Source organism: Amphiura filiformis, chromosome 5 (genome assembly GCF_039555335.1).
Source record: "Amphiura filiformis chromosome 5, Afil_fr2py, whole genome shotgun sequence".
Taxonomy (NCBI): domain Eukaryota; kingdom Metazoa; phylum Echinodermata; class Ophiuroidea; order Amphilepidida; family Amphiuridae; genus Amphiura; species Amphiura filiformis.
In genome coordinates, this window is record NC_092632.1 from 667,610 (window position 1) to 683,471 (window position 15,862).

The window sequence follows — 15,862 nt, forward strand, 5'->3', positions numbered from 1 at the left end:
TCTGTTCATGTTGAGATGTATATCCAGACTGAAGGGTGTGGTAGAGAGGTAGATGGGATTTTGGGGTATCCCTATAGAGGGCAGTATGTTCTTGTAGGCCTACCTCCCTGAGGTATGGGTTACAGTTATTTTCATGCATATCCTGAATAAACATTAACATTGTTATCAGATTTCCATTGCATGAAACTCATCAAATTTCAAGATTAGTCAGAACATTGCATGGTCTTATTTATGCAGCAGCTCAAAACCAAAGGCATATTTGTATTTTATATGAAAGAATATTATTTACTTTGATCAGATCGTAATTGGCGGGCCTTTAACATCGCGGATTAATAACAAAGTATTTTATTTTGAGAATTGTCTTGTGACATCTCACCAGAAGCATCACAAATGATTAATTTAAGTCCTATACTTTGTCTACTTTCTTTAACACACAAAATATAGACAAGACGAGTCAACTAATAGCACTCTTTTAACGTGGATCTACTTTTCGGCGTAGTGGGAAAAGCCTAACATTTCCCTCCTATTATGGCTGATCACAAACTATAGTTAGGCAAAGTAAAAAATAAAACATGTTTCACGTCCGGGTTTTCGAAAAAAAGGAGGAGGAGGGGGCTTTTTATTTTCTATTTTTTATCGCAAAATTGGTGTAAATACCCATACTTAGAGCTGTTTTAGCGTATACAATAATGCCTGGAAAAAGAAGGAGGCCCTTTTTTATTTCTTGTTCTGAGAGTTACACCCCCTCCAATGATCACACAACCTTCCTAAAATGTTTCTTGTATCTTAACAAGGCTATAGAAAGCATTCCAACTTCCTAGACATATTTTTTGAAAAGTTATAACTGAATTTCAAAAAATAAAAATATATTTGAAGAAACCTCAAAAAAGGAAGCGGGAGGGGACGTGAAACATGTTTATTTTTTTATTTTGCCTTATCAAAATATTATCATGACAATATCAAACTTAATGGTAACTCTACTGTGTTAGATTACTGCATAGAGCAAGCTTATATTGTAAGGGGTCACTCAAGTGTGATAGTGTACACATGCATGACCACATACAGGGTGTCCCAAAAAAAAGAGGCCACTCATTGCGCCCTCTTTTTCTCCTATTTTTGAAAAGTTGATCAAATATATTTTGGTACGTAAATACACCTTGAGTCGTTAGTTTCATAAACCAAAACAATTATATCAATCGGCTCACAACTTTTGAAGATATGCTCTTTTAAAGAAATGTACCCGTTTTTCACTCTGTCCACGGAGAAGGTTTGGCTAAAGGAGTACTCATACCATGCACGAATATCAAACATTCCTCAATGATAACTTTATAAAATAACTTTATTTATGGAATGGGCTTTACCGGTGGGTTTATGGGCAATGGATTTTGTTAATAGTGTCACTAATTTGTGAGTAAAATTGATGCCGAATGGGACTTCTTTTGCTTTCAATTGCAAGCAATTACTTATTTTTTCTTGGTTATTTATGCCTTTTAGTTTTATTATGTTTCTTACTTTCTTACTTTGTTGTTTCTTGCTTTCTTTTTTTATTTACAACATGAGTCATTTCTCTTTTTAGGATAAAAGGTAGCCCTAAAAGGCTGTTTGGTTTGTCTTAGGTTCTTCTGAAGTGAGTTTACTGTGCTGCTCTGCCCTCTACTTGGTTGCCTCCTTGGCGAATACAGGTTTCACCCCTGGTCCTCATTGCATCAATTGCGCTGCGTACCATCCTTGTGCGCCGGATACTTGCGATAGCATTCAGTAATATGTTTGCGAAGATCTTGGATTTTGCCACAAAGGAAACAAATCAAGTGGTGTGAAGTCCGCAGCATCAGCCATCCCAACCACTCTGTTCGCTATCCGTGGACAGAGTGAAAAAAGGGTACTTTTATGCAAAAGGGCATATCTTCAAAAGTTGTGAGCCGATTGAAATAATTGTTTTGGTTTATGAAAGCTAATGACTCAAGGTTTCTTTACATACCAAAATATATTTGATCAACTTTTCAGTAATAGGAGAAAAAGAGGGTGCAATGAGGGGCCTCTTTTTTGGGGGACACCCTGTATATGATACCATATAACAAGTTTTCCCTGTCGGCCAATAATATAAAAAATGTTCACAAACAAAGATTGCTCTCAAAACAAGTTTCCAGCAAAATGGACACCCTTTACTTCATTTACAAATTATAAAAAAATCCCCCCAACATCATTTCTTTGAAATCAGTGTATTTAAACCTGCAGCATGTAATAGCAGTCAGATATGTACAGTATACATGTTGAGTGGCCCCTGGAGGGGGTTAGTGGAGGATTTCCAATCAGAGAATGACGCAAGGGAAAATCATCCAAGAGCAGACCGTAGTTATAGCATGTCACTTGAATACTGATTGTCAGTGGACAGTTCATTATCATGATAATGCAACTCCGTTTTGTCTTCATAGCTAATAGTGTGTAGCTGTATTTAGTCAATCTAACAACAAAAATTCAGTTGCTCTTGTGTAAAGGTCAGGTTGGTTCGCTTTAATTAGGGCACTTCTGCATATTTTTTTGATGTGGTATAAAATATTGATTTTGTCTGTTAATATGCCCTTGAAATTTGTAAGTAGGGTTTAATTAATCTGTGTGAGATTGCATCATAACATTTGATTTTATTGACCATTGCTTTGATTGTTATTACATTTGCCATTTTACAAGTACCGGTCTTTGTATTCAGCTGTTCCAGTTGAAATCCTTACACTCCCTATGGAAGACATGACCTTAGGCTAACAAAATTTGTTATGTCTCAAAGCCGCCACGCGCGTTCATTTTTCTTAGCGCGTCCATGTTAGCTGAAACAGCAAATTCATTTTTATCTCAGTTTTTTTTTTTTCAGTTTTTTGCCATAAAATCATGAAATTCTGTGACAAATTTGGAAGAAAAGTTACTTAATTTGATACTCGCATTGTTTAGGTATAAAACAACTGATATTTGTACTTCAATTGCGTAAATCAACCACAATTTTATGCAGTGTACTTTTGAACACTCGAAAATGACATCTTAATTCAAAATTAAGTTTTAAAAAAATCTTTAAAAAAAAAATCTTAAAAAAATATATCATTCCGCATTTGTTTTTGAAACTGCCATGAGCTTTGAATGAGACATAGCATTATTTTTTTAAGCTTTATTAATCTTCCACATAGGAAGTGTGAAATTCAAGTGTGGTACCTGAATGGGTGATTCCATTTGAAATCTGTACCCCCTGTATAGAAGATTAAGATCATGTCCTCCATAGGGGTATATGGATTTCAACTGGAATAGCCTATTAACATTTTTACTTGCAGATTGCAAATGAAAGCACAATGTGGTCAATTTGTTTAGCTTTTTTGACCTGCATTTTTTGTAACATAACAATACATCAGCAGCGTAGCCAGCCTTTTTGTGTGGGCTAAGCCAAATTTTTGAACCCATTTGTCCATTTTTCGTCCTGATCGTTCAAATTTCTATCCCCGTTTGTCACATTTTCATCCAATTGTTCAACTTTCGTCCCATTTTTAGTCAATTTAATGAAACTTCTTAATTTTTACCGTCCACATTTTATCCCCTGAAAATTTCTGTGAGGGGAGTCAATTAGCCCCCTCCTGCCTCCTAGCTCTGCCAATGCAAGAAATGGGTCACAATTATGTTCCCAGTGTGAAGAGAACTTTAAACATTACTCGATATGCTTTTACAGCAGGTATTCTGTTTACATTTCACTCATCAAATGGCCTGAACAAACACTGCCCTTGTGTTTCAACAGCCATTATGGGATCATATTTATGATATAACTCATCTCTATCTCTGTTGCTTTCCTCTTTTAGCATCAAGAAGATGTTTGCATCATCAAGAGAAGACAAGAAGAAAGTAGAGAATGCCCTTGCTGCTGCAGGCATTAATGCAACCAAGGTAAACCATCAAAACTACATATACCACCAGTTTCACTCTACCAGCAAAAAGACTCCTTAAACAAGGAAACATTAGTGCCTTAATCAAGTTTTTAGATTTAAGATGTACACCTTAAACACTTCACACATATAACTTCTCTGGTTGCCCAAAACCACCCTGTTCACTTGTGTTTTTGATCACGCATATGAACAGTGTCCAACCAAGGATTTCTTGTATATAATCACCAATTCTATACCATTCTATGTTTCAACATCTGATGTTGATATTGCACTTCAAGTGTGAAATACAGAACTTGGAAGTAATATATTTCCCCATGTGGGCTCTGCTCTAATAAAGACATGCAGTATACAGTAAGCCCACGTTCACCCCCTCATACGTTGACATTGTTCAAGAAATAAAGACACGACGATCCAAAATCCCAAGGAAGATGCAAATTTAAAAGTTGCAGTTTACCACATTGCATATCCTATTGACTTGTACGCAAAGCGTTCGTGAACAAGAGAACTAGCGCCGTACTTTCATTGATTAACACGAAAAACTAGCGTCATGCTTTCATTGATTAGAACACAAAAGTGCAACATTTTATTTTGTATCTTTATTAGGTTTTGGATCACCGTTACTTAAATTCTCAACCAATTTCAACAAATAAGGTCTTAAATCCGAGCTAAAGAGTACAGGCATCGACTGCTTTTTTAATTTTGACACATTTGTCTTTATTTAGGATAATACAGGGGTGAACACAACTGCTACCTTAATAATTTTGCTTACTGTATATTATAAAAAATCACCTCAAGTCCAACTCCTGGATTAGATTTTGTCAAATTAAAGGGCATTTCGTGATCCACAGCCTCATCCCCCACTTTACCCAAAAAAAAGTTGAGATTTTTACACCACTGGATACCTCTGGCTACATAATGTTTATGTACCAAATATTTCTTGCAGATTAATTTGTTTAGCAAAAATATCGCCTACAACACATTGTCTATGGAGCAGTGTAATACACATAATCATGCATAACTCGCAAACGCAAAATCGGAATCAATTGAAATTTTGGAAATAAGCTTTTTTCGTGGATATCTACTGAAAAATGTCATAAAAAGAGGATGCTAGGATCACAAAATCCTCCTTTACGTTGAATAGATAGGGTTTTTTTTCTCTCTTATTTAAGTGCAATATTTGTTACAAACTCGTTAAATGTTGTTTCTGCAAGATAGTGGTTAGACATTCATTTTGCCGGATGACTGCAAGCCTTCCAAAAGGAATTGAATGTGTTTCAGTGATACTATAATACAACAATCAAGTATTAAAAAAATCAGACCTGTTCCCAAAAATGATAATTGCAAATTAAAAAAAAAACTCCAGATAAACTCAAAAACCTTGTGATAAGTAACCAAAAGTGATGCCAGAAAACTTATTTTCTAAGGAAATCTAGGGTCATTGAAACCAGGTTATATCAGCTCCAATGATATACATTTCTCTTTCCATGGAATACTGTCAAGGTCCAAATTTCCACAGAAGTCACTTTTTGCTCTTCGCCAATTTCCAGCTGGTTCACTTGTTTATAAATTCTTGATTCTAAGCTTCCATATTGAAGTAAACACAAAAGGAATATATTTGTGGGTTGTTATTTTCATGGTAGCTGCTTGGAACATTGAGATGTGTGAAAATAAATGTAGCACAAATAATCATGTCCACTTTCACGGTACTCCAAGGAGTACATCAGAGAAGATATCTCATTCTTCCCACAATGCATTTCTTTCATTTCAAATTTCTGTACTGATTTGCTATCCAGTGCAACATGGGATAGACACAAAAAGTACCTCGATGAACAGAGGATATATACAGATCTTGCAAAATGTTTATTTCTTAACTATCGACCTTTGTTTAGCCACAGTCATCATGAAAACAAAGTGAACCTGTACTAAGTAATAGGAGTGTCATTTAATTTAATGCGGATGCATCATGTTGCAGAGGATTCTGGGAAGGGTAAGATATCTTTTGTGGGAGTACACCAGCAGATCAAAATCATTCCACAAAAAGTGACTGTTTCCATTAGTGCATACACAGTGCTCACAGTTATCTTGTTTAGCATGTTAATGCAAAACAGAAAATGTTGATACGTATATATATAGCAGCAGTCAATCTCTGTATAATCGAGATTGAAATGGATGATATGTTATTAACCGGCCCGGCTTCAAGGAAACAAAATGGATTCCCATGAGAACTATTGTCATTCCTACAGCATTTCTGATTGGTTAATTGTGATATACATTCATCTGAGTGACCAATTAAAATGCAGCATCTAATGGGGTTAATGAACTAGAGGGACATGTGTGGATAGGAGTCTCGTATTTAAAGTTAGGAATGATGTATACAATGGTTCGCTTCAAGTTCGGTAGTGACGTAAGTGCATATTTCGGGAGGAGTGTAAAGTTAATCTCGCAGCGCATACATGCACGTTTACAAGGGCAGTTTGTTGGCACGCTTGCAGCACAGCCGCAAAAAGACATTGACGTCAATACTGAACTTGAGGTGAACCAAAGAATAGTTGTGTATTTCACTGTTCGCAGTATCAAATTACGTATGTAAACCTTATCCCACTGAGCATTTACATGCACATACGGGAGCAGTTGGTTCGCACACTTATCGGCATAAACCACTGATGTCACTTGAGGTCAAACAAAGTGTAGTTTAGTAGTGGCAAGCAAGCAGGTCTCTCATTGAATTAAGCAGTGTTGATAATCATCATACTTTGCATAAAGTAAAGGTATATCAACTGCCCAATCAACCATATGAGGCTATTTCTGACAAGGGCCTGTCTGCCAGGCCTGATGCTGACAACATACATGACGTAAATAAAGCAGACGACACAAAAACAGCTTTTCTCATCTTCTCTATGATCTAATTACATATCTCTTTCATTCATTGTTACGGTAAACTGTGCTGTAGGTAAGCACAGGAGAAAAGCACAATTTTGGAGATCAAAATCGCACCACTTTTCCAAAAAAATCGGGAAAAAAACAAAAATTTAAACTTGATCGGCCATTTTGTGACTCAAGCATGGTTAAAAAGTTGGTACCATTGGTATTGGAGCCTTCTCATTGCAAACCTGACCAGTGTACGACTAACGAGTGACCATTTGGTGATTCAAAGTCCGGCAAATCAGTATAGGCAGTTAGTACAGAATGCCGTGGGCCTGGTTTAGATACTGGACAACCCTCTCAGGTGGAGCCAAGCGACCCAGGTAAAGTGGTGTGCACTTGATTTTTTTCCCGATTGTTGTTGCTGGACTTAAAACTTGTAGAATTAGTCCTTTTATTATTGAGTAGGGTAAATTGTTCCAGTCAATGACAGTTTTGGAAAATAAGAAAGCTTATAGCAGACTTTTGATAGGTAATTATTTGATATGCAGGGGTGATTGTGATATGATTAACACTGGATCTGTTGGAGTAGGATTTCCACTATAGTCCATTTGGCATTGCATCTGTACATGTGTGAAGTAACTGTGACAAAGCATTGATGTCAATGCCTGGAGGAAGCCAAATGGACTATAGAATGGTCAGGAGACTGTCATGCTTTGTAGAAGATTGTGAGCCAGTTGACAGTTATCCTGTCTTTAAAGGAGTCCAAATTAGGTTTTTGAGCATAAAAAAAACACAGGAGTTTCTGTTGTAATCATTTTAGTGGAGCAAACTGCTCTTCTTTGGACCTATTCTATTTTGTTTTAAGTTAGACTGGTAAGGATCCTAAATGGATGAATATTCCAGCTTGGGTCTTACAGTGCAATGTGAGCTGTTTAAGCTTGCTTTGTAAGGTATTTCTATTATGTGAGTTTGTACTTATAAGGAAGGAAGGAAGAAAGTGCATCACTGTTTTCCATTTAAAAATCCATTTCAAGCTACTTATCCGGAAATAAGAAGAACACCCCATCAAATAAGTCACTACATAAAGCATCCAGGAGCACTGATTAGGTTGATTACAGTATTTTGTATGCATGTGTCAAATCTATTGTTGTATGCAGAAAGCTTATCAACACGAAATGGTCATAAACATGTGTTGTTGTCACGAAAACATTGAATTTAGTTTCATATCATATCCGTTTTTTAGTGCATGAAAATGAATAATAAATCCATTTTTGTGCCATATTTTTCACCAGACCTACATAATTGAAAATCAATAACATGTACTAGCTGCTCTAAAATGCCGTAATTAATGCATCATGGATATTTACATTTTTGCACTAAAGCTCGATGAATAAAATGTTTTAGAGGTAAAATAAAATTTAGATAGCAGCATATCTGCACCATACAATGCTTTATGTTGCTATTGGAGTTGCTATTAATTATCCCCTTCGTACATACTGTGTACAATTGTACACATGGACTTCTATTGCTCCCTGTATACCAGGGGAAGCTTATTACTGCAAAGAAACACCATGTGCACAATTGTGCATTCATATGCTATCCTCCAGTGCAGAGCGCCCTCGCCTAACTGAATGTCACTTCTCATAATCTAAGAGGGCATCACCCACTACAGCACGTTGCCAGAAGACATGTACTTTCCCCTTTTAATTTTATATGAAATATCATTGTGGACAAGCTCAATTCTAGTCAGGGGGTTAGTGTAAGACCTGTAGAAAACATGGAACACTATTTTTGATCAAATGCTTTAAACATATGTGGTGTAGAATTTTTTTTAAATGGTGTGTACAATTGTACACAGTGTGTCTCACCTTGTAAATATAAGACTAATATATTGTGTTCAGTTGTACACAGTGTGACTAATCTTATCAATATATAGGAGTTATTTAGTATACTTTGTACATCATTGTAAGTTATTTTTAACTCTTTTGTCAATACTTCCATTCAGTTTATAATTTGCTCTGGATGCATTTTTTGGAAAAACCACCATGTAGGCCTATTATTACAGAGATAGTTAGGAGTAACTGGTCGTTGATGGGCCCGAAAATGGATTGTGTAGAGTGGAGTAACAAAATTAGTCTCAGAATTCAAGTTTATTAAGTGTGATGTCTTTTTCGGTCTCTCCAAAGACAAGAACTGTTTATTAGCATTTTATACCACATTAATGAGAGTTAAGAGCCTACAGATATGGACGTATGAAGGCAACAGAAAAAAGAAACAAAGGGTTCAAGTTTGTTGCTTCACATATGTTACCAAGTTTTACTGCCCTTACTTAGTCATAATGTGTACAATTGTATCCAAAAATCATTGTAAAGCGTCGTCACTTAGTCACAATGTGTACAATTGTACACATGCCCTAATTTGCATAATTGATGAGGTAATTTTTTTTTTTTCAGTTTTTCACAAATTACTATCCAAAATAGTTATAATAAGCATAAAAAATATTTTTTTGATCGAGCCATCTTCCTTCGTGTCCGAAGGGGTAAAAATCATTATACTATTGCAAAAATGTTGATGCATAACATTCTTTGAAATACATTAGCAACACAACACACCAGAACACAACACATAATAATATGGCACCTATTTTTAGGCCTAAAAATTGGTATTGGTATTGCCCTTTTTGACTGACCCTAAATTTTTTTTTCATATTTGAATTTTCATATTTGATATAAAATACATAAAAATGTTGCAAAAATGTTTTGCCTGTTTGTAAATTGTACTGCACAATTCTGATATATTAATAAACAAGCCTAAGAACCCCTATAAATGATTGTTTACCATGGTTTTTATGGTGAGCTTGCATATTTTGAAATTGTATGTCACCAAAAAAAAAGAAAAAAAGATGAAACCGACCGACCAACCCTGACTTTGGAGCTCTAAGGGCAATACAATTTATGTGATTTGTGATCCTTCAACTACTGACTTCAACTTAAAAAAAGGCAAAAGTTTTGAGATGTTTTCTCAAGAGCTTCGTTATGAACCACTGAACCAATACTAGACTTTATTTTGTAAATTAGATCTAATACTTGAACTAAAATTTGCAACTCACTTTGCTATGTTGCATCCGAAAACATCGGACTTCGTCAGGCATCTGATTGATGATGTTGTGATGTCTGTATTCAGGCTTGTTTGTATTCATGTTAATGCATTTTTCATGTTGATTCCAAATATTGCATGGCAATTAACAATTCTGAAACTAGGGAAATTACAGTAGTAATTTAATTACATTTGCTCCAGTATTAAGCATGAAAAGGCCAATTTTAAAAAGCTTGGAAAATGAAAAATTTGACCAAAACAATAAAATGACAAGACTCATAATCAGTGCAGTATGATTAGAGCAATTAAGAAAAGGTTAGAAAATATTAAATTTGACCAAATAAAAAGAAATTCACCAAAAAAGCAAATAACAGACCCATAATCAGTGCACTATGGTTTACAGGTGAAGACTGCTATTTCCCTGCCTTCACACTGTCACACCATTCTAGGATTTAGCAGTGTAATCAGAGCTGTAAACTGACACCTCATGTACGGTTGCAAGATTTGTGAGGTTCAACAATGGTAGATGGGGGTGTAAGGCAAAAAAGGCTTATCTGCAATAGCTGCCAGGTGTAAGATGTGTACAATATAGAATGCAGAAATAGTCAAATTGTGTACAGGGCAGCTATTGCAGATAGGCCTTTCTTGCACTTAACCCTCGATATCATGCATGCAGATCACAAGGAACACTGCAATCAAAGATAGAACAGAAGGTAGAGTGCCATAGATTTATTGTTAGTGCCAGCACTTAGTTAAATTACACACGGTTTGTATTACCTGTTTGTCAGTGGGGATTGGTTTAAACTCCTGCAACCCAACATTGACAGAAGACGACTTCTCACTTGATTTACTCTGGATTAGTTTGAATTTCTAGAATATGCTCCAAGCCTAGATGATTTCCTTGTTATTATTATTATATAGGTATGCCTTTCAGATGGGAAAAATTAATTTTTGTGCCTTGGAAGGATGATTGAAATGAACCTTTGTAACCAACACTGACACAGGACACTCCTTTGCCCGGCTCCTTTGTACAAAAAGCCTTAATCTCAGGATTGTGAGGTTTGGTGTCAGTCCATATGTAATACTTCATACAGTATGTCCTTAGGTGTAGTTGTTACATGTAGCTATCAGTGTGTGTTTACTCGGCATCCTGCATCGGCATTAGTTTGTGCTCTAATGCTTTAAAACCATCAACCAGTTCACAACATTCTCCAGCAGTTTTCAAGAAAGTTAAGTATGTAAACTGAAAGTGCAGAAATGTAAACCACCTTGCAAATGTCACCTTACATGATTGGATAGGTCTTTTAAAGCAAAATAGATTTTTTTTTACAAAATGGTAGTTTTCACTTTAACATATGTCCCCATTTTAAGTTGCAGTTTAACAAGTTGGGTCAAACAAAGAAATTCACTATTTAATTCCAGCGTTTGTTGCCAATGGATGATTGGGTTTATCAGTCAGTCAATATCATTGTAAACCATATAGGACTACCTACAAACATATGAAAGTTCATCACACTAATATTTCAATTGTATAAATTACATGACTTATTCAGTTATGTTATTAAAAATCTTGATTTTGTCACAAATATGGCATTTTTGCAGGGTATTTTAGTTCATTAAAAGTACATTACAGTTGTACAAATTTTACAAAATTGCTTCAAAGAGGGCAAAAGTGTCCTTTCTTCTACAGTTCCGTGAAGAACAATAATGTAAGAATGAATTAATCTTGATGTGAGGTGCTTGGGCATTATTTTGGTTTTTGGTCCAAACAACGTTTCTAAATTATTTGTTACATTTCAATTTTAACACTATGGGCTAATCAATTTAAAGTGTGCCCCTCCCCTGAGGATTTTGGAAATATCTTCCACATGGGGAGTGTGGATTTCAAATGGAATGGAATTAGCACATTAACCAATTCTATTTGAAACTCACCTTTCCTCTTTGGAAGATTCAGGTTACATCTTTCTCAAGGAGATAGTGTTTCAAAGATATTTCCAATATCTTCCATGGGAGTGCAGACTTTAAGGAGTGGGGCATGAACGTTTGGACGGTATTTATTGTGGGACATTTAGAGCACATCACACATATCGAATTGCATTCTGAATACGAAGAATGTTCTTCTGATATCAAATAATTTTGATTTTTTAAAATTTGCAATGTAATACACATTTTATGGCAAATGATTAAAAATTGATATTTTTGATATTTAACAGTACTCGAAGTAAACTGATGATTTATACTTAAAGTGTATGTAGGTGGGATGAAAAGCCGACGATCAATTGAAAATTTTGACCTTTCAGTATTGAAGATATGGATTTTTTCCCCATAACACCCAAAAAAATTAGGTCTTTTTGGGAAAAAAAATCCATATCTTCAATATGAAAGGTCAAAATTGTCAATTGATCGTCGGCTTTTCCTCCCACCTACATACACTTTCAAAATATGTCATAAGATTTATAAAATTTACTTGAGGACTGTTATATATCAAAAATGTGAAAAATATCAATTTTAATAATTTGTCATAAAATTTGTATTATATTGTGAATTTCAAAAAATGAAAATTATTTGATACCAGAAAGACATTCTTCGTATTCAGAATGCAATTCGATATGTCTGATGTGTTCTCATGTCCCACAAAAAATACTGTCAAAACGCTCATTCCAGATCCCTTAAATGGATCAGCCCAATTCCTATCACAATAAATGTGTTACACCGTTGTGTATTATATATCATCAATCCCGTCAAACAGAAAAGACATGAAACCATTTGAATTACAGCATAGTTTATTGATTTATAGTGTCACACATTTCACACCAGTTATAGCTACATGTGTGAATGTTATTATTCACCTTCCATAAATGTTTATGATCACCAGTTGCCATGACAACATTGTAGACTGGTAGCTATTGGCATATGTGCAGTACCTAAATAATTAACCAATTATTATGCTATGTCAAGTTTGAGTGAGAATTAAATCAAATTTGTTCAACCTGTGTCGCCCAGTATTTAGTGTGACCACTCCCTAAATAATATGATTGTATGGTGTGACTATTCTATAATTAGTGATATGATCGCATATGAAGAGAATGATGATGAGTTCGGCCTTCAAAGAGATTGCTAAGGCAGACTTTTGGTCAGTCATTCTGGATCAGCCCAATCCCTATCACAAATTCCGGGACACCCCCCCCCCCCCAAGAGGTTAAATAGAAGTCCCCACTCCCTGAAAATGCAAGTGGAACAGTACCTAATTTGCATCAATCCAAAATGGTTGCTTATGCAAGGGGTGAAAAAAAACATACCAAGTATTGCTCTCATCATAAGGATTCAGAAAAAGTAGAGTTTGACCTGTTTTCAACATACAGTTCTTGTGTTATAGACAAAAAGGTCAATGGTCAAATTTTAGGATCCACATGCATCTACAATTGAAAAATGCTCCAATTTTAATCTAACTGATCTCAAATTGTTTCATTGGCAAATTTAAATCAGAATGAGAAAATGTCCAATGTTTTGGTCGATTTTGATTTTTGTTGCCATGTTACGAAGGTAACAAACCACCTGAGATATGGCAAAGTATTCTTTTTTTCTTAATGGTTTTGCAAGCGAGCAATCTGAGACCATTTTTTATCAAAATCAGAGAATTTTTCAATTTTTGTCCACTGTGGAACCCAAATTTTCACATTTGACATTTTGCCCCATAAATCAAGAACTGTACATTGAAGATAGATCTCAAACTATACTTGTTCTGAATCCTTATGACAAGAGGAATTCAGTGATATGGTTTTTAAAAGATTTGACCAACTTTGAAATTTCACCCCTGCTTAAGAACCCATTTTGGGATATACACAAATTAGGCACTGTTCCTCTTCTTGGATTTTCCAGGACTTTTGATATGTTTTTGTGTGAACTTTCAGATAAGGGCCTTTATGAAATGGATTCTGTTGCAATTAGTGGTGGATGATTTAATACTTAGCTGAAAATGTTTGTGAACACTGTAAATAATGGTTGCAAGAACAGGCAAATCCTGAAAATACAAAAATGGTATTTGTAGTTTATGGCATAAAATATGGCTGTGAAGTTTATGTTGAAAATAAGGCAGATTTTTTTTCACGAAGCAAAATTGTATTTGTCATCTTATTGTGATTGTTTCATTGTATTGAATAATTCAGTTTCATGGCATTGTTTTATTTGCGAAGGTCGTAAGTGTTTTCATATTTATTTGTAAAAGGTCATTTATTGATTGTATTTGTTGTGTACTAGTAATTGTATTTGGTTCAACTGAAAAAAATCCCTTAGTATTATACCTCACAAGAATACAAAAATATCACTTTTTTGTTGATTTTTACTTTTCTGGTTTGCCTTAAACATTCCAACCAAATAACTTGTGAACATAGCATATATCATGGCATACAGCATGTTTATTTGTATGCAATGTGTAATGCACAATACATGTATACACATACCTTTCTGCTGCTCATGCTACACTATCTAATCAAAGTATTGGGTTCATTGTGGGCATAGAAGTGCACTTCCCCCTATATAGCAATACATTAAATGATTTTGTACGTAGTTTTAATTTTGGAAGCCAAATACCGTATTGTTTGTAATAAATCGACCCGACAAAAGGGGGGCGTTTATTGGAAGTGAATTGTCAGTGAAAAAAGCTTAAAAATCGGGTTCAATTTCCGATGGTGCTCCTATTAAAAGGAGGATTCACGACTATACATGATGGCGCCCACGGAAAATGATATTTTCGTGGGAAATACAACAAAATTACTCCTGTAAGTGCATGGAATTAGTGAAATTCTACCATAATTAGGCAATGAAATGGATGGGAGTCATAATATGTTTTGTCCATTCAATATAGCGATCGTGACTGACATGACTGATGCAAGTTTTAAGCTTACCTACACGATATGGCATGGAAATGTTTGCATTTTGTCAATTTTTCACAGAAAAATTGGAGAAGCGTTATTAGAGGGGGCGTTTATTACAAACAATACGGTATTCCTCTAAATCTCAAAATATCCCTGGAATGAGCTTCCTGGATTCATATTTTTACCATATATTCAACCTTTAAATACCAATAGTTTATAATTGATAATGCTAATGTTAGATACCACGCCTACTACCATGTGTTAAAAATAAATTTCCCCCTTGTCCTTTCCTTGCTGAGAATGTCAAAGACATTACCATTATTGTATTTTGTTGTTATGTAAAAGCTCTTTTGAGTGAATTTAAAGTTTGAAATCTATTATGATGACTTGGATTGCAGACATATAGCAGTAACCTTTGATAATAGTATGTGCTGTGTGTGCATGTATGTACAGCAGAATATGGCAAGTATGGACGAATATAGGCGTTGTGTCTGTGCGTAGCGCACTATAAATCACTGCGCTTTTTTTTAAGTGAAACAAAAATCAAGCAATGTTAGTATTGAAAATATGATGTAATTATATTATATTCATGAGCAATAAAGCAAAAAACAATTTACAATTCGCAATTTATTTTGTTATAACCATTTATACATTCACGAACGTTCATACTGCTCATTCTACAAAATCCGGTGCCAATCCACTATAAAAATTGAAAAAATAAAAGTTGTTCAAAAAGACCTGCTTTTTGTGTTTTTTAAAGAGTAAATGTATCACTACTTTCAGATATAAAAAATTGCCAACACCACTTGCATATTTTTCTTTCAGGAAGTCATGATGTTTTTTAACACTAAAACTCAATGTAATGTGAGCTATGTTACCGACTACAAAATGGGCTGGTTTTACTCAATCCAAGGTCATAAAAAGCAAACTAAAGATCACTTGAGTAAAATGTTAAACAGATTTCACCATTTCATAGAAGTTTTGAAGATGCGTAAATGAGTGTGTAACGTAGTTCACTGGTTTTTAATGTTTTTATTGTGATTTGCGAACGTTAGAATGTTATGTCGGTTAATAATAATATAAATGGGGTTCGACCACTGGTAGCTTTCACATATT

The 15,862-nt window shown here is 34.9% G+C and overlaps 1 protein-coding gene across 1 annotated transcript in view; it reads left to right on the forward strand.

Moving 5' to 3' along the window:
• LOC140152429 (1-phosphatidylinositol 4,5-bisphosphate phosphodiesterase beta-1-like) overlaps positions 1-15,862 on the forward strand; it is a 195,778-nt gene that overhangs the window by 71,290 nt on the left and 108,626 nt on the right. Inside the window, 1 exon segment of the mRNA XM_072174737.1 lies at positions 3,828-3,912. Coding sequence (XP_072030838.1) covers positions 3,828-3,912 — 85 coding nt within the window.